The sequence below is a fragment of the Trichoderma breve genome (genome assembly GCF_028502605.1).
Source record: "Trichoderma breve strain T069 chromosome 7 map unlocalized scaffold00007, whole genome shotgun sequence".
In the NCBI taxonomy this organism is placed as follows: domain Eukaryota; kingdom Fungi; phylum Ascomycota; class Sordariomycetes; order Hypocreales; family Hypocreaceae; genus Trichoderma; species Trichoderma breve.
Window position 1 is genome coordinate 1,117,300 of NW_026611593.1, and position 21,281 is coordinate 1,138,580.

The 21,281-nt window shown below is 51.4% G+C and overlaps 6 protein-coding genes across 6 annotated transcripts; all 6 read left to right on the plus strand.

Annotated features, from left to right (window-relative positions):
- Window positions 1–40: 40 nt before the first annotated feature.
- Window positions 41–2,059, plus strand: T069G_10546 (fungal specific transcription factor domain-containing protein; the record flags this gene model as incomplete). Its single annotated transcript, XM_056177756.1, has 1 exon — window positions 41–2,059. The coding sequence occupies one exon, from the start codon at window positions 41–43 to the stop codon at window positions 2,057–2,059; it is 2,019 nt and encodes a 672-aa protein (XP_056024046.1).
- Window positions 2,060–4,372: 2,313 nt separating this feature from the next.
- On the plus strand, window positions 4,373–5,356 carry T069G_10547 (uncharacterized protein; the record flags this gene model as incomplete). Its single annotated transcript, XM_056177757.1, has 1 exon — window positions 4,373–5,356. The coding sequence occupies one exon, from the start codon at window positions 4,373–4,375 to the stop codon at window positions 5,354–5,356; it is 984 nt and encodes a 327-aa protein (XP_056024047.1).
- Window positions 5,357–6,852: 1,496 nt separating this feature from the next.
- Window positions 6,853–8,221, plus strand: T069G_10548 (uncharacterized protein; the record flags this gene model as incomplete). The annotated part of the gene is made up of 2 exons (XM_056177758.1): window positions 6,853–7,505; window positions 7,570–8,221. The coding sequence occupies 2 exons, from the start codon at window positions 6,853–6,855 to the stop codon at window positions 8,219–8,221; spliced, it is 1,305 nt and encodes a 434-aa protein (XP_056024048.1).
- A 606-nt stretch (window positions 8,222–8,827) lies between these two features.
- On the plus strand, window positions 8,828–10,573 carry T069G_10549 (phosphatidylinositol-specific phospholipase c, X domain-containing protein; the record flags this gene model as incomplete). The annotated part of the gene is made up of 1 exon (XM_056177759.1): window positions 8,828–10,573. One exon carries the CDS (start codon window positions 8,828–8,830, stop codon window positions 10,571–10,573), a length of 1,746 nt encoding a protein of 581 aa, XP_056024049.1.
- A 997-nt stretch (window positions 10,574–11,570) lies between these two features.
- On the plus strand, window positions 11,571–12,647 carry T069G_10550 (uncharacterized protein; the record flags this gene model as incomplete). Its single annotated transcript, XM_056177760.1, has 2 exons — window positions 11,571–12,413; window positions 12,495–12,647. 2 exons carry the CDS (start codon window positions 11,571–11,573, stop codon window positions 12,645–12,647), a joined length of 996 nt encoding a protein of 331 aa, XP_056024050.1.
- Window positions 12,648–15,257: 2,610 nt separating this feature from the next.
- T069G_10551 (phosphatidylethanolamine-binding protein domain-containing protein) lies at window positions 15,258–16,301 on the plus strand (the record flags this gene model as incomplete). Its single annotated transcript, XM_056177761.1, has 3 exons — window positions 15,258–15,476; window positions 15,599–15,795; window positions 16,109–16,301. 3 exons carry the CDS (start codon window positions 15,258–15,260, stop codon window positions 16,299–16,301), a joined length of 609 nt encoding a protein of 202 aa, XP_056024051.1.
- Window positions 16,302–21,281: the final 4,980 nt, after the last annotated feature.

Genomic DNA, 21,281 nt, shown 5'->3' on the forward strand with positions numbered 1-21,281 from the left:
CATAAACCTGAACCGTGTCTAACGGCCGTTGAGCGTCCCGATGCGTATCCGACCCGTAGCAATTGCTCCCACGCCCAACAGGACCCCGGTTGAGCCTGGGAATGGCGACTCAGAAGCCATCCGCACAATGCCCTACACCTGTCAACAGTGTGTGCGAAGAAAGGTCAAGTGTGACAAGAGACTCCCGTCATGCTCAAGCTGCGGCAAAGGTGAATTTGAATGCATCTATCAGGCGCCGAACCCCCCGCGAAAGCGAAAGCGAAAGCGGAACGAGGACGTGCATGAGCGGTTGGTGCGGTATGAGCGCATCTTACAAGAGAGTGGCCTTCTCCCTACAGATGATGGCCAACAGACGCACCAGAGCACGCAAGAGCCAGTCTCCCCCACGAGGAGGACCGGTGAATTGCTCTCTGGTGACGGCAAATCCCGGTATATTGGCAGCAGTCTCTGGCTCAATACCGGACCAGTCGACGTGCATGAAATATCAGAGGATGAAGATGAAGATCAACCTGTTCAACCAGCGCGCACAAACTCGTTCACAACCGATCCAATAAGCGGTGCGCTGCTTGGAGGTTCGCAGACTCTTGTCCACTATCATCCCAGCCACAAAGACGCAATGAAGCTTTGGATGGCGCACGTTGAAAATGTCGAGCCTATTTGCAAAATCCTACACATCCCAACAACAGCGAAAATGGTCGAGACAGTTTCTCAGAAACCATCCACAGCGTCAAAAGCGGACGAGTGCTTGCTGTTTGCCATTTACCACTTTGCTGTATTCTCCATGTCGGATGAGGATTGTATGCTTGGATTTAAGCAGCCACGCAATGAATTAATGTCCAAGTACCAACACGCCGTTCGGCAAGCCTTGGTCAATGCATCGTGGCTCAGGACAACAGAAATGCCAGTTATCCAGGCGTACGTGCTCTTTCTCATCTCGATCCGCACACAGACCGACCCTCACTTATTCTGGATGTTGACCGGTATTGCGGTCCGCATCGCACAACGCATGGGACTTCATCGCGATGGAGAAGGTCTCGGATTATCTCCATTCGATGTTCAAATGCGGCGGCGACTGTTCTGGCAGCTTCTGCCTCTCGACGGATACGCCGGTCAAGTCTCGGGCACTGGCATTTCCATCTCACCTAACAGCTGGGACACCAAACCACCACTCAACATCAACGATGCACAGATCTACCCTGGTATGACGCACCAGCCAGAAGAGCTTAATGGAGCTTCCGAGATGATTTACTGCCTCACGAAAGCAGAGTTGTCAAATCTGTACACGCGAACTGGGGTTGAAACGAAGGATACCGGCGGTACGATTCAACTGAAGGCCAGTGGAGAACTTGAAACGCTTATCAACGAGGTTGAAAGTACTATTGAGACCAAGTATCTACGGTACTGTGATATCATCAACCCACTGCACTTTCTGGTACTCGGAAGCGTTAGATCTGCCACCAATGCAGTACGGCTACGCAACCGAATCTCCCCACTAATGAATAACACCATTGGCGATCCCGAAAGGAAACAGCTCTGTGATCTAGCTCTGAAGATTCTTGATACCGACTGCACGCTATATGATAACCCGCAATTAAGGAGGTTTCGATGGAAAATAAAGGCAGTCTTCCTCTGGGATGCGCTAACGTGTGTCCTGACCAGCCTGGCAAAGGTCGGGCTATTTACACTCATGGAGCGCAATAGCATCTGGAGCAAAACCGCAGACGTCTATTCGAACCATCCTGAATTCCTCGACGCCAAGAAAGCGTTTCAAGCTGCAGTTGGCAAGCTCACACTTAAAGCATGGGCAAGCAATCCACCAAGCGATGCGACGCTCGAGCCGGATTTCATCACTACCTTGCGCTCGCAACGCAAGTCCAAGGCCACCAGCACTCCAGACAAGACTAAAAATGCCACACTCCATAAAGAATGTGGAACAAGTGTATCGTCATTGAATAATTCCCTTTTTGGCAGCCCTGATGACGCGGACTTTGACTTGGCCGGCGATTTCAGTCTTTTTCCGGCGGAGTGGTTATTTGAAGATCAGCTTATGGGCTTTTGAGATTTTGCCCCCCCCCCCCCCGGATGACGAATTTTTCCTCTTTTGGCTTTTGAGATTTTGGACCCTGATGACCAATTTTGCCTTTTTTGGCCAAAACCAAATACTACTATCCTTGAGTTGACGGAGATAGGATCTATAGTAGTACCGGTAGATCTTGTTTATTTGTAAAGGAACGGAGTTAGGGTTTATTTCAGTAAAAGTACTGAAGAGAGATGATGGGTTATTTGTCGACTCCGTACTGATTAGCGGATATTCTTAGAGGGGCACCCAAATGGTATCCCTTGCAAACAAAAGGGGGAAACCTGGAATAGTTATTTGTGATTACGTATATATAGTATTTATATAGCATGAATGTTAACCAAATCTACTTTGACATTTATATTTAAGGCCTTGTTATATATTGTAATATTATTAACTATATTTGCCCTGCAAATCTTTATTGAACTTCTGTATTTAAAAAAACGACCAACATGAAGACGTTCCAACATTTATGCTTAATTTTTCTTTTTTCATCAGCCTTTGCATTTCACTTTCCACCATCAACCCCAACTTTCTATCTCAACCATGTTGGAATTTCTGTTTCAAATCTTGCTTCACAACGCAATTGGTACAATCGAACCCTAGGCTTCAGCACCCTTCTCCAAATCGTCGGTCCAATGGAAATATTAGCACAAACTCTGCCTACAACACCTTCCCCATCTCAAGCACAAACAATCCAGTCCGTCAAATTACAGAATCCAAGAACAAGTGCAATCGTCGAACTTATACAGCTCTCGTCTTCGACACACAGTCCTCGATTAAACACATCATCATTGACTGCATCGGCTGTTCAAGGCCTTTTTCACTTCGCATTTCGTGTTCCAAATCTTAAGGAGACTATGCAGAAGTTGCAAGAAGATGGTGTCCGGGTGATACAGCCGATTGCAGAGGGGGCAGATGAGATTAGCAATGTTAGCACAACGTTTGCCTATATTTCTGACCCTGAAGGCAATCTTATTGAGTTGATCGAATTTTGCTGAATAATACTATGTATACTTAATGAAGATTTGTCACGAGCCAACTCTTATGGTCGCAACAACAGGCCTACGAGGTTGAAGGCTTGTAAAAGTGGGAGGGGCCGCTGAAGTCGTTCGGCCGTTGGATGGGCCTGGAGGCACGACTCATTGCTCAGCTATAGAGATCATATGTACTCTTTACAACGCTCGTTTCCATAGAACAGTTTGGTTGGAGCCATATGTATGTATGTATGAGTAGGTACTAATTACAGTACAACGCTTGATTAAGAAGGTGTCAAGCCACAAGCCCCCTACAAATAGATTCTTATTTTAATATCTATTTAACCAACCTGCGACACCCATTCCGCCTTTTGCTGTACGTACAGTACTTACTGTATGTGTGTTCTAGAAACAGTCATTTTTGCGTGGGCAAGCATCGTGCACCAAGAGCGGTCAATTGTGGCGCGTTGTCTCGACCCAAGTCAATTACCCGATTCGGGTGTCAATAGGCCAGCCCTCAATAAGCGCCGGCCTCACTTTCACCAGCAATATGTTTGCTGGCAATTGAGTTTATCTGCATACCTTATACAAGAAGCGTATTCGGATAGTAAATCTATTCAATGGTTTCGTCTCGTGTTTTTGTGGGCTTTCAGGCACGGCCGTCTTTTCAGACTCAGCCTCAATGGGGCAGCTGAGGCTGCGCTGGTACCTGGTGATGATCTTTGATCCGATGCACCTGGCGTTGTCTGTTGCACGAAGAACGACTGAAGATTTCATGGCATGTTCTTGGCAAGGATGAAGATTGTTGTAATCTCCAGCTGCAAATCGCAATCATCCAACCTCACGCGGTTACCGGTGTCCCTGGCCCAACCACACCGACTACAGCCTCAACATTCAACAACAACGAAGCTTCTGTTGAACAAACTTTCTTCATGGACTGACTAACAGCGTCGTTTTCCACCAACATCCTCAAGTCCAACTGAATATCGGACATGGCCAGCCCGCGTGCCTTGAAGAAAGCGGTCCACTCGGCAAAGCGGCGGAGAGGCTTATTGACAAACACCATCAATAACACCAGTCAATAACGGAAAGTGGACTTTTCACCTGCAACTCCGGTGATCTGAGCTTTCATCAGGAAAATGCGAAGAGTGAAAATAACTCCTCCAGACGAGATTTTGAACATATATATCTTTCCAATGTTCTCATCTCTTTCGTCTCTTCTTCCTTCTTCTCCATCTGCGGGCCAGTCTCTTGTCTTCAAATCACCACTTTATTCTTCTCTTCAGCTCCCACTGAAACCCATCGTCAATCACCCAACATGAAGTTCCTCGCCACCGTTGGCGTCCTCGCTTCCGCAGCTCTCGCTGCCCCCAACCCCGAGCCTTTCTGCTCTCAGCCCGGCCAGGCCTGCTGGAAGGTCAGTCGTGCGGCCGCGGCTTTCGTCGACACTATGAAATCCGTTGGCGGTCTCGAGTCCCGCGACGAGCACGGGGCAATCCCCAACGAGATTGCTCTGGCCGCCCTCAATGGCCTTGACCAGCTCTCCACCATGATCCTCTACGCCTCCGAGGACCCCAGTGGCTTCCGCTCCTACGGGGAGAACGGAACCGAGACTGCGCCTTACAAGCGCGACGCCACAGGCCAGCTGGACAGGCGGTGGTGCTACCGCCTCGGAATGCCTTGCTGGGTCCCCAAGAGAGACGCCGAAGTCAATGAGGAGAAGCGATGGTGCTTCCGCGTCGGAGAGAGTTGCTGGGTTCCCAAGAGAGGCGAGGCCGAAGTCCAGGAGGAGAAGCGCGAGGTCGAGATCAAGGAGGACAAGCGATGGTGCTTCCGCATCGGAATGTCTTGCTGGGTACCCAGAAGCAACGCCGAAGCCCAGGAGGAGAAGCGCGAGGTCCAGATCAAGGAGGACAAGCGATGGTGCTTCCGCATCGGAATGTCTTGCTGGGTACCCAGGAGCGACGCCGAAGCCCAGGAGGACAAGCGCGAAGTCGAAGTCCAGGAGGAGAAGCGATGGTGCTACCGCCCTGGCGAGTCTTGCTGGGTCCCCAAGCGAACCGACGAGATCTCCGAGGAAAAGCGCGGGTGCTTCCAGAACGGCGGAGACTGCCAGAAGGCCAAGCGTGTCGCCGAGGCCGTTCTTGCAGCCACCATCGAGGGTGATGAGAAGCGAAGCGTCGAGGTCGAGTCTCCTGAGAAGAGAATGTGCAACAGCGTTGGCCAGCCCTGCTGGAAGGCTGAGCGCGATCTTGAGACCATCCAGAACCTGGCTCGCGGCGCCATCGAGGGCATGTACTAGATGTCCGAATCACAAATGTTTGTCCCCAGTGCCTCCAAGCTCGACATCCTGGCCCACAGATTGCTAACATGTCATGTCCAGAACATCAGCAAGGGCATCACCAGTCAGCAAATGATATGCAACATGGATGCACTTCTTCTTCACTTCTGCTGAAACGAAATTGATATAATGAAGGCGGGAGCCGGTTCTCTCGAGAAACGAATTCCGTTATTATTGGGTATATAAACACCTCACGCCTGGGTCCTCGCGGACCAGTCCGGCGTGGTATGATTACGATGGTTATGGGTTTCATGTTGCGTAATATAGTTAGTATACATCGTACAAAACAACGAATGATTCAATGAGTTTGATGCAATTTCGTCCACTGGGTGAAAATTTCGTCGTAGAGACATGAACTTTGACACTTGTGCAAAGAGGGCATGCAGACTCGTACGTAGAGGGAGCCGTATGGATGCTCATTGTTGAAGTCTCTCAACGATATATGACATGCAGAATGCCATCAGACATACGACTCGGCGCTCATCAATTCGACAAGACGTGCCGCAAACCGCGACAATATCACCTCATGAGAATCAACAGGTTCAACTCCCGTCGGTCTGCACAAAGCATCAGCTTACATCTACAACATCAGAAATCACCGGCGGTAATACGACACATGCATGTACGCTCAATCATTGCGGTCCTCTCCATTTTTGTAGGGGAGCACCGCACCCAAGATTGCTCGCTTTCTTCTCCGTTTTCGTTCCTCAGGTCCCCAGCAGTCGTGAGCAGACGCTCGAAAGCGCACCTCGTACTAGGTACTTTTGTAAGTGTTGGAAGAACCCGAACGTTGTTATTTGCGTTGTTCATGAAGAAGAAAAGAAGAGAAAAGAGAAAAAGATTCAAACATTGAAAATTTTCTAAAATAGGTAGCGGGTCGTCCAGAGTGGGTCGCGTTGGCGCCTTAGTTTCGAGGCAGGGATTTATTTAATTTTTAGCTTGCCGCTGGTGGGTTTCTGCTTGGGTATTTTTGGGCTGTAAGTCCAAGTCAATGCTGTTGGTACCCAAACAACGCAACAGCGAAACCCCGGTCAAACAGCTGTCAGTAACTACCTAAGACAAGGGTTAACAGTTTGATCGGAAATGTAAAGGCGAAGAGACAGAGAAAAAGAAGGAATAAAAACAACCAGTCTTTTTGAAGTAACATTCCCGTCCAGCTTCCGGATCTTGCCAAGGCGCCTAGCTACATGTATACATGTGATCCTGCGCATAAACCCAATCCCTGCCCCCGAGCTGAACGGGCAAAATCAACAAACATGTGACGACTAATCGGAAGCGAATCGCATGAACTGCGCATGATGCAGGGGAGCCTAATGCCTAATTTCCTCATGGCAAGCTCGTGGTGGTGCTTCCCTGCGAACCCAAACAGTTCCGATGCTTCACCATAGGCTGAGCTGAGTTGTGCTCTGCATCACAACCAAAACCCACGGCAAAATAGCCGCCGGACATCGTCGACGATGCCAAACGCCATCATCAGCTGGTTCCGGCGCCGGCGCGTCGCAAGAAGCAGCAAGAAGCAACGAGGCGCCGTCTCGCTGTCCACAAGGCTGCTAATAGAAGCTCCTCCAATCCCGCCTCACCCAACGCTGCCCTCTCAGCGCAGAGGACGGCTCACGCCCGCCCCGTCCCACGAGAGCCTCATCGCCGCCTCCAATGCCGCCACCGCAAACAGCTCCTTCTTCACCAAGCTGCCCGTGGAGATTCGGCGCAAGATCCTGATAGAAGCCTTTGGCGGCCAGACGATTCACATGGACCTCATTTATAACCACCCGCCGCAGCCTCCAGAAGAGCAGACCGAAGAGATGATTAAGAAGAATGGCCGGTTCCGAGCGCACGGAAACTTCAATGTCAACGTCCACGGTGTTCCCACATGCGATGAGAGGAATCTTAGACTGGACGACTCACAACCAAAGAGATGGGCCTGGCGAAGCTCCGTCTGCCATCGAAATGGACCAGCCCGTTGTCGTCCCGAAGATGAGGTCCAACCTGGGGAGGATTACTGTCGATTTGGCCAGTCACCATGGCACGCGATCTGTCTTTGCTGGCCCGGCGAGTTCCCAACAAAGTGCCAAGTAGGAGCGATGGGATGGCTTTGCAGCTGTCGCCAAGCGTAAGTCTTCTTATATCAAGTATATCAAGCTTTCCAACTTACTAACTATGTGCTCCTGCGCCAGATATCTCGAGGGCATTGATGTCTTATACTCCACAAACACAATCCACACAGCCAGCAAGGAAATGATCCTCAGCCTCACCTCCATCCTCCTCCCGCAGCGCCTCTCAAGCATCACATCAGTGGAGCTCCTGTGGGACTTTGCGCCGTTCCCCAGCATCCACCCCGAAGTCGTCAAGCCGCCGCTCTCAGACATGGCCAGCTTCCGCGCATTCCTCGACGCCATCCCGACCACGTTTCCCGCCCTGAGAAAGGTGCACATCTCCCTCCAAGGACACATATACCCGACGAAGACGATCAACGGCTCCACAAGCTGGGACAACAACATCGATAGGGTCGACGAGATCCTGCATCCCGTAGACTACTTCGTCTTGGGGCTCGAGCCAGACGTAAGACGGAGCTTTTCGCTCGGCATCCCGAGCTCGCTGTATAGAAGCCAGAGAGACAGGGCCCTCCAGAACAATGACCCGGTAGAGCAGGCTCACCGCGGTCAATATGAGCGACACTGGAGGCCGCTTAAGGGTACTGGGGACGGTGAAGGGTATTGGGTCTGTCTGGGCAATAAGGATTTGACCATGCCGTTTATCTGCACGATGGGAGAAGGCGGCTATGAAAGCATTATAGGGAAAGACAACTGGGTGTTTTACAGCTTCTAGCCTTGGTAGAGTTCTTGAGAGTTGGTTATACCATTTGATTTATACGCGTATATATGTATATCTGTTCCGCGCAAATGTCGTGTAAGCTATTATTAGTCTCATCTTGTTTTGAGTTACCCTACGACAAAGATTCCCGATCTAATCTTAGATCTTGCACTTGTTACACTATCAAAGGTTCACATGTTCAGCCACTCCCTTCAAACAACTATTCTTAAACCTTTACCTTGATGCCAAGTCGGTCCATGCGTCAAGATGGGATCCATGACCAGGCGGCGCAGTGCATTTGCTGGTCTGATGATGAGAGTGGCTATGCTAATGGCATTTACCCCGCCATGATATGATAAAGCTCAAACACCAACGCAACACCTTCATGACACAACATCAGTCTCATTTACACAATTACAATCGTTGAATTTAGGGTTATCTACAGAATTTCAAATTTTGGATCAACGAAATCTCACAGCCGTAGTCTTGAAACGGTGAACCAGCGTTGTGTCGAGCATCAATAAGTCACGCCACAGCTTATACTCACTCACCTTTCACAACCCCACCTCACTCATCTCAGTGAAACAAAGAATAAATAAATAAAAAAAGAAGAAGAAGAAAATGGCCGACATCACATCCCGCCTAGCAGGCCTCAACCCGTTCAAGCAAAACTACGATGACGACGACGACAAAGGCGACTTCATCGCCCCCGAGCCGGGCCACCTCTCGCGCAAGTCGGACCACAACAAGGCCCAGCTGAGAGTCAGCCACGCTCTCCGGTCCTTTCTCGTCGCCAACGACGTGCTCTCGGAGCGCGACGCCGGGCTCGACTCCCGCGACTCGCCGCCGGCACTTCGGGAGCTGCTCGGCCGCCGCAGCTTCGAGGCGCCGCCGGAGCTGCTCGACCCGCGATACCCTCTGCCCGAGTACTTTGTCAGCTCCAGCCACAACACGTACCTGCTGGCCAACCAGCTGTACGGCAAGTCGTCCGTGTCGGCGTACGAGACGGCGCTGACGACGGGCTCGCGGTGCGTCGAGATTGACGCGTGGGACGACTCGGAGAACGAAGATGAGCCCAAGGTCACGCACGGCTACACGCTCGTGTCGCACATTCCGTTCCGCTCCGTGTGCGAGACGATCCGCGACGTCTACGACCGCGAGCAGGCCGCCGGCAGCTTCACCGCGGGCCAGGCTGGCGATCCCGCATCCCCCATCCTGCTGTCGCTGGAAAACCACTGCGGCCCACGCGGGCAGCTCCGTCTCGTCCACATCATGAAGGAAGTCTTCGGTCACCGCCTCATAAGCGAGCCGGTTCGACGCAAAGGCACCCGCGAGCAGCAGGGAAGCGGTGAACATGTGACGCTCGACGATCTGGGTCCCAAAATTTCCGTCATTGTCGAGTTCCATCTTCCCGAAGAGGCCTCAGACAGCGGCGACTCCAGCGACGACCAGACGGATGACGAAGGCGAGAGGATGGCCCGCCGCGCCTACAAGGACAAGAAGCAGGCGGCGTCATCCTCCTCCACTCTCATCGTCCCAGAGCTAGCCGAGCTGGGCGTGTACGCTCAGTCGGTGAAACCCAAAGACAACTCGTGGTATGATCCTGGGCAGCTGGTCAACGGCCCGCATCACCACCTCATCAACGTGTCCGAGTCTGGCTTGTCGTCCCATCTCCCCCAGCACGCCGTCCCCATCGCCTATCACAACGCCCGCCACCTCATGCGTGTCTTCCCCAAGGGCACCCGCATCTCCTCGTCCAACCTCCATCCCGTCAAGTTCTGGGGCATTGGCGCCCAGATCTGCGCCCTCAACTGGCAGACCTTCAGCACCAGCAACCAGCTCAACGATGCGTTGTTCAACGGTTCTGCCGGCTACGTCCTCAAGCCCGCGGCTCTACGCGCTGCCGGCGACGGCCGTCTTGGCACGGGCCGGATGAGAAGGCTGCGCGTCCACGTCGCTGGAGCCACCGACGTGCCTCTCCACGAGGACAGGGAGCGAGACTCGATCAAGCCGTACCTGACGTGTACGCTCTACAGCCCGCTCGACGCCGACAAGGAGCCCCCCAAGCGAAAGACGTCGCCCTACAAGCACCACAAGCTGGGGTTCCTCCACCGTGGCGAGAACCCGCACGCGACGGACCCGGTCTGGGACGAGACGCTGGAGTGGGAGTATGAGGACAACGAGCTAGTCTTCTTGCGCATGCTCATCAAAAGCGACGACAGCTTTGCGAGAAACCCAAAGTTCGCCGCCGTGGCGGTTCGGCTTTCGTATGCCTCTCCCGGGTGGAGCTTTATCAGGATGATGGATCTCAAGGGCAAGGAGACGGATTGTACTCTGCTTGTCAAGTTTGAGTTTGAGGACTTGTGAGGACGGCTGCTGGCCAGCACACACCCTTAGACCAGTATGCATGACTGATGACTCAATAACGACGAAAAATGATAATGACAGCAATGTCTAATACTGTGTGACGAGGCAGGAGTGTATATATAAATACCTGCACTGGATAGGGATAGCAGTACATACCTAGTATGTATCTTATACGTAGTAGAAATGGAGTATCCGGCAGACAAATCAATCGTCTCGGTATGTCTTGTTCCAAACTCCTCAAGACAACAACACTTTGTGGATCTCATTAGTCTGCAGTTCCATCACAATTCTAAATCAGACATCGTATAAATCAGACATCGTATGTAGGAGAGCAAGGGCGTAAGAAACAAAGCACTACTCCTACATCCGATATCGCCAATATAAGTAATGCCCCGATTCAAATCCTCAACCATCCTTTCGAGACAGGCCCCACCTGGGAGACCGGGATTCCCCAGACCACAACCTAACATCTCGAGTTGGCTAAAAGGGATGGCGTTGATCTCGGGATTGAAAGACTGAATCAAGCGTAACCACATCAAACAAACACTTGTTCTACTATGAGATACATATTTCAATATGTCCTTGAATTGATACTGTGAATTGTCTTGCGTACCTGTCCTGTAAGAGTATGCCTACCCAAGGACTTGCGTGAAAATGGTAGGGTAGGTCAATCATCCCGACGTTTTGCAGATGGAGCTACTTTGGCCTCATGGTTTAATACCTAGCCAACAACTCTGGGGACTGAAAATCCTTCTCCGAAGACACTGTTCCGTAGTTTTGGTGTTTGGATTGTACTGCCGGTAATACGAGAGTACTCGTAGGTATTCCCTGCCTAAAAGTCAGCGTAGGACTTTCGGACTTTATCGCGATACGACCTCAAATGTAGACTGGCCTTGACTCCCATCGTGCGTTTTGATCGAGCTTTTTTTCTCTTTGAAAACTTGAAGATATTGCTTTCCATTGTAATATAAAACGTTGCCTCTTTCGTCCTGTAATCATGACGGAAGAAGGGACTATCGCGGCGTGGGCGGCTTTAACAGCTGCACTGCTCGCGTTGGCTGTTGCACTCGCCCAGGCTGCGCAGCAATATGCGGCTACGGCTCAGGATATGAAGAAATGCAAAAAGTCCGTTTGGGGACCCATGCCTGGCTATGCTGGCCGTCGCGTCTTTCTCTGGCGCCAGCTTTGGTTTCGCATCGTCTTCGATGTGCCAAACGTCTTCATCCCGACTGAGTACTGGGAAAAGCCGGGCAATGCACGACAATTTCCCACCCATCGAATAACCGTCTTACCGGCTCCCTTTGATCGCCGGCCTGTAAATAGTGACACAGAGAGTGCAGATGCGGATCGGCTCCCCGCCGATATCCCTGTGGTGCCCATGCAAGCGAGCCTGCGGGATATCATCGCTCTTGGTTTGATGATTGGCATGAAGATTCAGGCAGCCAGCGAGGACCGTATCGAGATGAGCGGGCCATTTGGCTTCATTAAGAGCAGTAGCCACCCAATCCTCGGCAGCCTAATTCATTTCTCTGCGTTTTCAACGACACTCCATATTAAAGGACTTAAAACTAGTGATATCAGCCAGTCCTGGCTTCGCCGACTCACCGGTATTGTGTCTGTTGCCAATCAGCAGTTCGAAGAGCCGAAGAGGCACTATTATGTGTCGCTCATGATGAGATGGCGCACGAATTCCACACGGATACCATTCAAAATTGAGGACTTTGACAGTGATACAAGAGGGAGAGAAGAAGGTGAAGAAGAAGGAGAATCACAACTCAAATTTGTCGATCTTGAAGGGAAAGAACACATCGTGCCTGCAGACAAGTGTTCAACATGGCAAGTGAGTTGCCCAATGTTTTCCTAGCCGATGCTTTCTCGTGTTGAACCGGGGTTAGAATTGACTAATAATGTCGCATTATAGGATCTGTTGCAATTTCTGGAAAGCAATGGCATCGCAACATCTCCGTACATCATCCTTGGCCCAGAGAATAAGCCGGTGGCTCCCAAGTCTTGGAAACCCCTGCTGAAGGTTCTGCGTAAAGGCGATTTGAAAACTATCTTTAAGGTATTATAAGTAGACATCAAAAAAGGATACCAGAAGTGATTCAAATGGCTAATATCAGTGTATTTTTTTTTTTCTCTCTTCAAGATTGCCCAAGGCGACTACGTCACATCGCCACTTGCAACTCCGTTACCTTCCCAAGAGCCCAGTATCAAAGAAACTACAGACCAACAGATCCCTCCAGACACAGACCACGCCATGGAACATGCAGCTAGGACTCAAGAAAACCCAGCTGGTTCTGCCAAGGCCTCTCTGAGAGAAACAGTAGTCAACATTACACATGCCGACTCGCCTGAACCCGATAGAGATATATATCCGAACCCATTAACACAAGACGATACAGCACAAAATACAATGGAGACAGATAGTCACTTTCTTAATCGAGGCTCTATTAATCTAACGAATCGGACAGTACCGATGCAAAGCAAAGATTTGGAGAATGGAATGGAACCCCTTGCGCTGACATGGGTAGAAGTACCTCCCAGTAACCCATATCAACGCGCGAGAGTTGATAACTACCCGGACAGATATGAAGGCTCTAGAAGCCGCAGCTTCAGTGAATTAGACATACACATTAGCAAAAATAGGTACGGTGGCTCTAGACGCCCTCGTCGTCTTAGCTGGGTTCGTCGTCGTGATCCTAGCTTTGACTCGGAGCGCTGGTGGCGGGACAAACAGACAAGAGCCTATTATTCCTCGAGCGAAAGAAGCCTTGATTGTCTGGACCCGCCACTGCTGACCTTTTACTGGGCGTCTCAGATTGACATTGAACTTGGGTGCTGGGCGACGCCGTGGGAAAAAGGCTTGTATAGTTCGTGCATCGATGCCCTTGGCATGATGGTAGACGTTGGTTTCGCTGGCTTGTCGCACACGGCTCGGTTGGCGCAGCCCACGGCGAACCGTGACAGTAACGAGGTCCTTTACACCGAGTTCCCCGGCCCCATGATCCTGGAAGATTTGTGGCTTCATCTCAGAGAGGGCCAACATACTTGGCCTCCGTACGCGACAAAGGCGCGGGCCTGGCAACGCACTCGCTCGTCCAGCACTCTGCATTCAGGGACGACGAATGACTGCCACAACTTACACTTTTAAGCTCCGTACACAAAGCTCGCATGTCTACTGCAAAAACAAACACAGCATCTCAGAACCTAGAGCGAGATCGCATCCTGGAGCTGGCGTCCATCGACTTTTGGCTTTCCCATGCCGCTGCAACAAACAGCATTTCAGAAGGCAAATCGAACCTCATTATCAACACCCCCACCATCGTCGAGGAGATATGGCTTGAGTTTGGCGATGACATTATGCAAACCCGGGAGGAACGTTGGAATCCTAGCGGTGGCGATATGCATGTCTGCAAGCTGGCTAACCTATCTCGGATTTCCTGTGCGATTTCTTGGGTTCACCTGCTGAGAATTACTTTGTCTGGGTTGCCTTCCTGCGTGTTGTAAAGGTAATGGAATGTGTTGCCAATGGGCCGCGTACATTTTCGGCACTTGACATATTTGACAATGATATCTTGGTGCATTTAGTCTAAGTATGAATTGATCTCTGGCACCATAGAATTAGACCCCAGATTTTCTCCATGTGAATAGCACCTGGTGCGGAGTATCTTACTTTTCATACGGTAATATTTCCTTTCTCCAAGCTGAGACAACATGCAATCATCAGCCATGCCCGGTCTCGGCTTCCCCCCTGCCTCTTTTTCTGTGATGTTTCATGACTTGTCGCTTTCAGGGTGGTGTGCCTGTAAGCTCCATCCGGATAGGACGACTGCAATGCATGTTTATCACCTGTGTATTATATATCATATCCCATCCATCGGATATATGAAAAAAAAAAAAAAAAAAAAAAAAAAAAAACTATCAAAAATAGGCTCTATTAATAGGCCAGACCACCCCAGCCAGTCGACGCCTGTCAACTTTAATAAACCCCCCCTTGTGCTTCGAGTGTAATAGGGTAGACAGAACAGAACCCGGGAGAGGTAGGTGACACTATTAATCTGACTCAGATACAATAAAGAAAAATTTGAGAATTACCGTGAAGCAATTTGCCAATTCGGGAGGAGGATAATAATTCGGTAGGTAATAGACGTGATCTGGAATCCGAGCCTTCGAAAAACGGAACCCCTCTCTCTCTTTTGACACGGGTTTTCTTATGTGCAGCTCAATCAACATTCGCCTTTTACAGCAATAGCCAATGACAATAGCTCTTCACTGCTCGTAGTAAAATCCCATTGGCCTTTTTCTTCTTTTTTGTGTGCGCTGTGAAAAGACCAGTTTACATATTAGTATTCGCGTCCGGCATATGTGAAAAAGAGAAGAGCGGCCAATTATTCCACCAGTCAGATATCGCCAAGCCCGATCTTCAAAGACTAAACCCATCGTCTTCCCGTTCGACTTTAATATCGCGGGGGTTGCAAGTGCAAAGTCAAAACTCAAATCATCCTCACCCTCCCTGATCATCCAAACGTCGCACGTCCTCTCATCGTCTTCCTACCAGGTTCGGCCGGCGTGAGCGCTTTCCCCCCCCTCCCCAGTCATCGTCTTGTGCGACCAGCTTTCTTTCCCGGGGATTTCGGAATATCTCTCGCTTACAAGCCCAACCTAGAACCTGCTTTAAGCCATGGCGGCAACAACCCCCCTCGACGACCTTGCGCAAGCGCTGTCAAGTTCCCTGGTCGAGGCAAACCTTGTGCCTGGTTCTGCAGAAGCACTCATCCCCGGGAACTTTAAGCCGTCCACTCGACTGGCCATCTCATTCGGCGGGCGGGATGTCGAATTGGGTAATCTCTTTCGAGTCAACGAGGTCAAGCTGGCTCCCTTTGTCTCGTTTGATGCCGAGGTTAGTAGTACTAATTTTTTTTCCCCCGGGCGAGGCATATCGCATCTACTCCATTTGTCATTAAAGTTGTTCTATGGAGTTGAGCTAGAGAGTTCCTGACGATTTCCATCACGTATATATAGGCTGGGGATTCATCGGGAGACGCATCTTATATGCTGCTCCTTGTCGATCCCGATGCACCCACGCCAGATGACCCCAAGTTTGCCTTTTGGCGCCATTGGGTTCTGCCAGGATTGAAACCATTGGCCGAGGCGGATGGTGTTGTCGCTCAGACGAAGCAGGCTCTCACAGAGTATCTCGCCCCGGGACCCAAGGATGAGTAAGTCGTTTCTCCTCTTTGCCTCTCCAAACTAGGTCTGCCCTTTGTCATATCATGCTGCAGCCCACCCCTTCCTTGCTTCTATGCCCGTGTCCTATCTATTACCCCGTCGTCCGATTCCGTGAGGTGGGTGGTAATGTAGGAGAGTGGATTGTCTCTTGAATGCTGTTCCTATCATGTGGCATCCGGCTCTCCTCTTAGCCGAGAACTAACGGTCCGGCTCCATTCATATCCTCTTGTCTGCTTTTCTCTGCACATTTTTAAAAATATCGAATTGTCGTACCAATTACTAAGCGAGATATGTCGTGCAAAGTTCTCAACCACACAGGTATCTGTTCTTGCTCTTCCGCGAGCCCCACGGCTTGGCTCTCACGAAGGAAGACGTTGGAGGCGAGGAATTTGTACAAAGACGCTCATTCGATCCAGTTACGTTTGTCAAGAAGCATCAGCTACAGCTGGTCGGTCTGAACTGGATGAAGGGTGCTGGCGATGGCTGGAAGGAATAATGGACGGCAACCCATCTGATTTTTCCTCACCCCTTTTCTTTCACATCCTCGTTTCACCAGATAGGCACGCAGCATGTGGCTGTGAAGCATAACGATTGTCAAGCGCCGACACGGCCCTCACCTACGAACCCCTTGGTTTGCTGCTGGTAGCCCCTTGATGGTGACTGGGCAGTGTGACTGTTATCGTCTTGCATGCTTCCAGCCTCCATCACAACCCTGTAGGCCAATCGCGGATGGCAGAGCTGTGGGCGTATGCAGGTAACCTTTGGAAAGTGCTCCAGCAGCTAAGAGGGCGACCTCTCATCGCGAACCGACGACAGCTTTGCGTTACACGATGGATTTTAAACGGCCCGTAGTACAACGTTAAACCTAACCTATCCCAGGCCACACTAACAACCAGCAAGGGCTGCCGGGATGGCTCAAAAGACGTGGCTTGAGACGGGACCACAGTCTGGACGCAGTCAGTCAAATAAGATTTTCAGCTTGTCGCTCGTTTTTGCTCTTCTCCAGGGCAGATGAGAGCCGGCCCCCCCGGACACCATTCGGACGGGCAACGAGCCGGACATCAACTTGCGGCAGCTAGTGCTGCTTGACCAGATGATGAAGGGAAGCCGGCATCCAAGAGGCCTTGGCAATCGTGCCACGAGCTTAACGAGCTTAACGAGTTATTCAACTAGCTGTACTCGTAAGCCTCAGTTGATAGAAACCATGCGTTCTTCAGGCAAGCCGATGACGAAGACGACAAGGCGATTTAGTAAGAGTCAGCAAAGCCAGCAGAGCGAGACGTCGGCAGAGCCACCGCCAAAGAGTCGCTGAAACAGTGTTTTTCTTGTGTGGTTCCACCGCATAGACTGGTCATTGTCACGAGGACCGCCAAAAGGATGCTGTGCTTGCACGCTTCTAGCTGTTTGTATGACGATGGGGAAGTCTAGGGTTTGATAGGCGGAATGACAACTAGGGCTGTGCTTTCGGTGAGGATCAATGGGAAGCCGAACCACGGCCGCGCAGCTTGTTGTCTAAGAGACTGCGAGAAGAGGTGGGTGGAGGTGGCCGATCAGCGAAGTCTATGAGGGGAAAAGCAGCGTTGTTGGTTGTACGAGCATTATCTGATTGGACACAAAAGGTATACATAGCGGTTCACCCAAAGTTTGTCGATCCGTAGAGGGTTGTTTGGCGAGCCGTGATTAAAGGTAGGACTGAAGCATGATGGCGGCATGGCTCAGGAGAGAGCCCTCGGCTAGTACGAATGAGAAATACCGGCGACAGGGCTGGCAACGGAAAGCGAAACTGAGCATCACGGACGAACAGGCAGACGAAGTAAATGATCCATAGCAATCATCATGACAACGGTGCCGCGGTGGAGAGAATGGTAACAGCGGTTTACTGTCTGTATGCTTGGCGGCTAGGCAAGCAGGCAGCCGGTGATGAGTGAGGCATAATCAAGCGCAGCGTCAGGCATCAAACAGCTGCGGATTTTATGCCCCCATCGTTTCTTAAAAAAGAAAAGAGAGAAGGGAAAAAAAGAATTATAGAAAAGAAAAAAAAAAACCACCCCCGTAAGAAGTCTGAGCTATGGTTTGGGAAGGTGTCTCGGGGCCAGGGCATCTGATGTGCTCGCACCCCCATAGCTGGCGTGAGGCATCCAGCTTAGACGGCATCGCTCGTGAACCCTGACGAACCGTAAATGGGACTCATGATGAGTGCCGAGGCGAACCTTGTCTGCCATCAGTCACGTTAGCCCTTGAGGTGAGGCGGACACGATAGAGACGGGGCGAACAGCTGAATCTTTGGCATCAATAAGGGAAGGCAGCTCACGATCTCGGATGCAGCTCGTGGCTGAGAAGGACTTGTGACGCCGGAAACAAGTGCAGAGGGCGGACTGCGCACTGTGTACTTTGAGAAAGCTCCGTGGTCGCGAGGGGTTTGCGAGTCACGCAGGCTCTGGCGCTCCATGAAGCGGTTGGGGCGGGAGTGGTGGAGCGGTGGCTTTCAGCATTTCTGTTGGACGAAGGCGGCCGATCCATGACATCAGGCGGGGCCGACGTCAAGCTCATTTTCTGGGAGATTGCCTGTCCGGGCAAAGCTCGTTTCCGAGAGCGTTGGGTGAGGCACCAACTCGATTCCGGGCAGGGGTTTTGGAGCGAAGAGGCGCCTCACGCTCCGGCTCCATCATGTCGTTTCCCTCAAGCCCCAAGGCCTCAATGCCAGTCCACCCACCCCCTTCTTCACGCGCGGGATGGGGACCAGCATCACCGGCTGCGACGCCGCGGTTGACCGGTGTCTTTTATCGCGTCGTGCAGAGTGGAGGTAGAGAAAATTTGCTAGATTACGGAGCACTCCGGGGAGCTAGCAGTCGCGTAGTTGAAGCGGATGCCCACTCTGCTATCGACCCTGACCTTGGGTAGTGGGATTAGTAATGAGTCAGGGCATGACGATGGGAAATCAATCGATGAAGCTAAGCAGAGCAGTGCAGAGAGAAGAGCAGCAGAGCCTCTGGCATTACAGGACAGCAGATGCCAAGGGTCCGTCTGGGGTGAGCACTGCCGCCGAGGCCGCCCTTGTATTGGTGCATACCTGGTGCTTTACCTGGTGCAGAAACACCGCTGATCACTCGTGAAGCTCGTAATGGATGGCAGCATATCTGTCCAACCGTCTTCTGACAAGGCCCTCGGGCAGGCGAGCTAATCTGCCGGAGAGGGGATGGATGAGAAGAAGAGAAAAAAAATCGGACTGCACAGGAAGTGAAAGTGGGGAGTGCGGCCAAGTACCCCGGTACCTTGGCGATGGTGATGGAGGCATGGGTTGTGCTTTAGGAGGGCCAGGGAGGAGCGCCTGTCGTGTATCTGCTACTGGCTGCTCCCGGCGGGTATCCGCACTACTGTGCTGTCACATCTATGGAAGCACTGTACCAGTCATGTCTTATGTGGCGCTTTCGTACCGTGCGAAAGTCTGCCTCTCCGGGGGTAACACGTGCCATGCCGGCGCCCCCCAGCAGCGATGCCTGGTACTGGGTACAATGTGGATGTCTTTGCTGGCACCTCTTAAGGGGTCTCTGCTATGGCGTCACTGGCATTGATCTTCTTTTTTCCAAATTGTGAGTCCCCGCCACCGCGGTTCTGGCGTGGCGCCTCAGCCAGAAGCGTTGCTGATGACACCCGACCTCGCACTTGTGTATGTACACAACACAGCCGTGTGTCAGAGTATCAGAGCTAAGGTAAGGTAGACAGACAGACGGCTTTGTTTGGCAACTCCCTGGACGCCAGATGGCAGAGCTTAGATGGTCAGCTTGGATGGTCAAGCATAGATGTGAATAGGCACCTACTACGGAGTAGCAGTGAACAATATTGGAGCAGTAAGGCAGCTGTCGGGATAGGGACTGGCGGACGGGCTGCTCCGTCCGCATCCCCATCTCACGGAACCCGTAATCCATTCAATGGATACCATAATCAATCCATAACCCCCATCGCCAGGTCTCGCAGCCGACGTGCAGCCTTCCGAGACGTTGACAGATGCAGAGCCATGTGTTTTCCCCTTCGCTTTCTGCCCCTTGCGTTGGTGTTCATTTTTCATTCATTCATTCTTTTGTGTTCTTTGCTTTTCCCTTTTCCCTCTTTGACATTGGATGCAGAATAATCATAGCCAACTCAGCCAGTCTCAGGTTGCATAGCGCTATCACGGCTGACGCTTGGAAATATCTACAGCAAGCAGCGCTACTGTGCTCGGAGATCCTTGGCCCGTCTAGCACTACTACCTTAGTACCCAGTAGTAGATGCCTTAGTAGTAAGTATCGTGTGCTCAGTTTGTTCTGATACTGTATAGTACATACATGCACGGCACTGCGGTAACAATGGCTTCTACAAACAAAAGGCACTACATGTACGAGTAGCACAGCGTCGAGCCTCTGAAATGAAATCGTCCATCGCCAGCTATATCGTGGGGAGGGGAAAGGGCAAAAGAAAAGGACCCGGCAGCAGGGGACCAGGATAGCCATGCTAGACGGCTGCGAGAGTGAAAGGGGACATGACCGATCTGGCACTCCCTCCCACCCCTCGCTGCCCGTTTTTATCCTTATTGCTCGTTCTGATTTTATCTTTATTTGTTTTTATTACTTACTCATATGGACTCAGGGTTTTGCCTAGCCCCCATCCAGGTCGCGGTGGCAGCTCCGGGGCGTACGATATGAAGCAGAGAAGGCATCCATCCATATCCATATCCATATCCATATTTCCAATGCTCCATGTGTGCGGTGCGGGTGCTTGTCCTTTGCCGTTGCGGTACCCAGTACCTGTCGACAGGTTCTCGCACGGGCGTGCTTGGCGGGAATTGCGAACAGACCAACCGAACAGGGGGCGGAGTGAGCAGGGGGTGTACTTGCAAGAAGGTATCTGGTACTGGTGCTACCTGTACTGGTACTCTGGATTGAGGCTGCAGACGCACATACCAGAATCCATCTGTATACGTCAGTACATGTCAGTGCGTGCATTGCATGGAAAATGCTTGGTGTGCTCCGTACCCGTGGCAACAATTGCCATCCACGGGAGACTTAGTCCGTTGGGTACAGACTAAGAGTGAACACAATACTGTCTAATACTAACGATGGTTGAGAGTAAAGTGTAGAGCTGCAGAATCAGAAAACCTTTAGTAGGATAGGCAGAAGACGCTGCGATGGATACAGATGCACGCACCGAGTTCCATCCAATGTACCCGCTACCTGGCCCTGTGTCTCCATCAAGTACTGGCCTGGCAACCAGTCTGTCTCCGTCAGTCTCCGTCTTGCGTAACCCATTTCGCTCAAAGGGTCCTCTCGACATGGGAGTCACAAGTTGGGACCCAACCTGAACTCCTCTCAACTGCTTCTGGCAACCCTGGTCGCCCTGGTCCTGGTCTCTCTCCACCCCCCCGATTTCCCTTCCCAATGGCCAATTCACCGCCTGAAGTGCTCTGTGAACCTACTGAGTGGATTGTCAGTCCTATCTGACA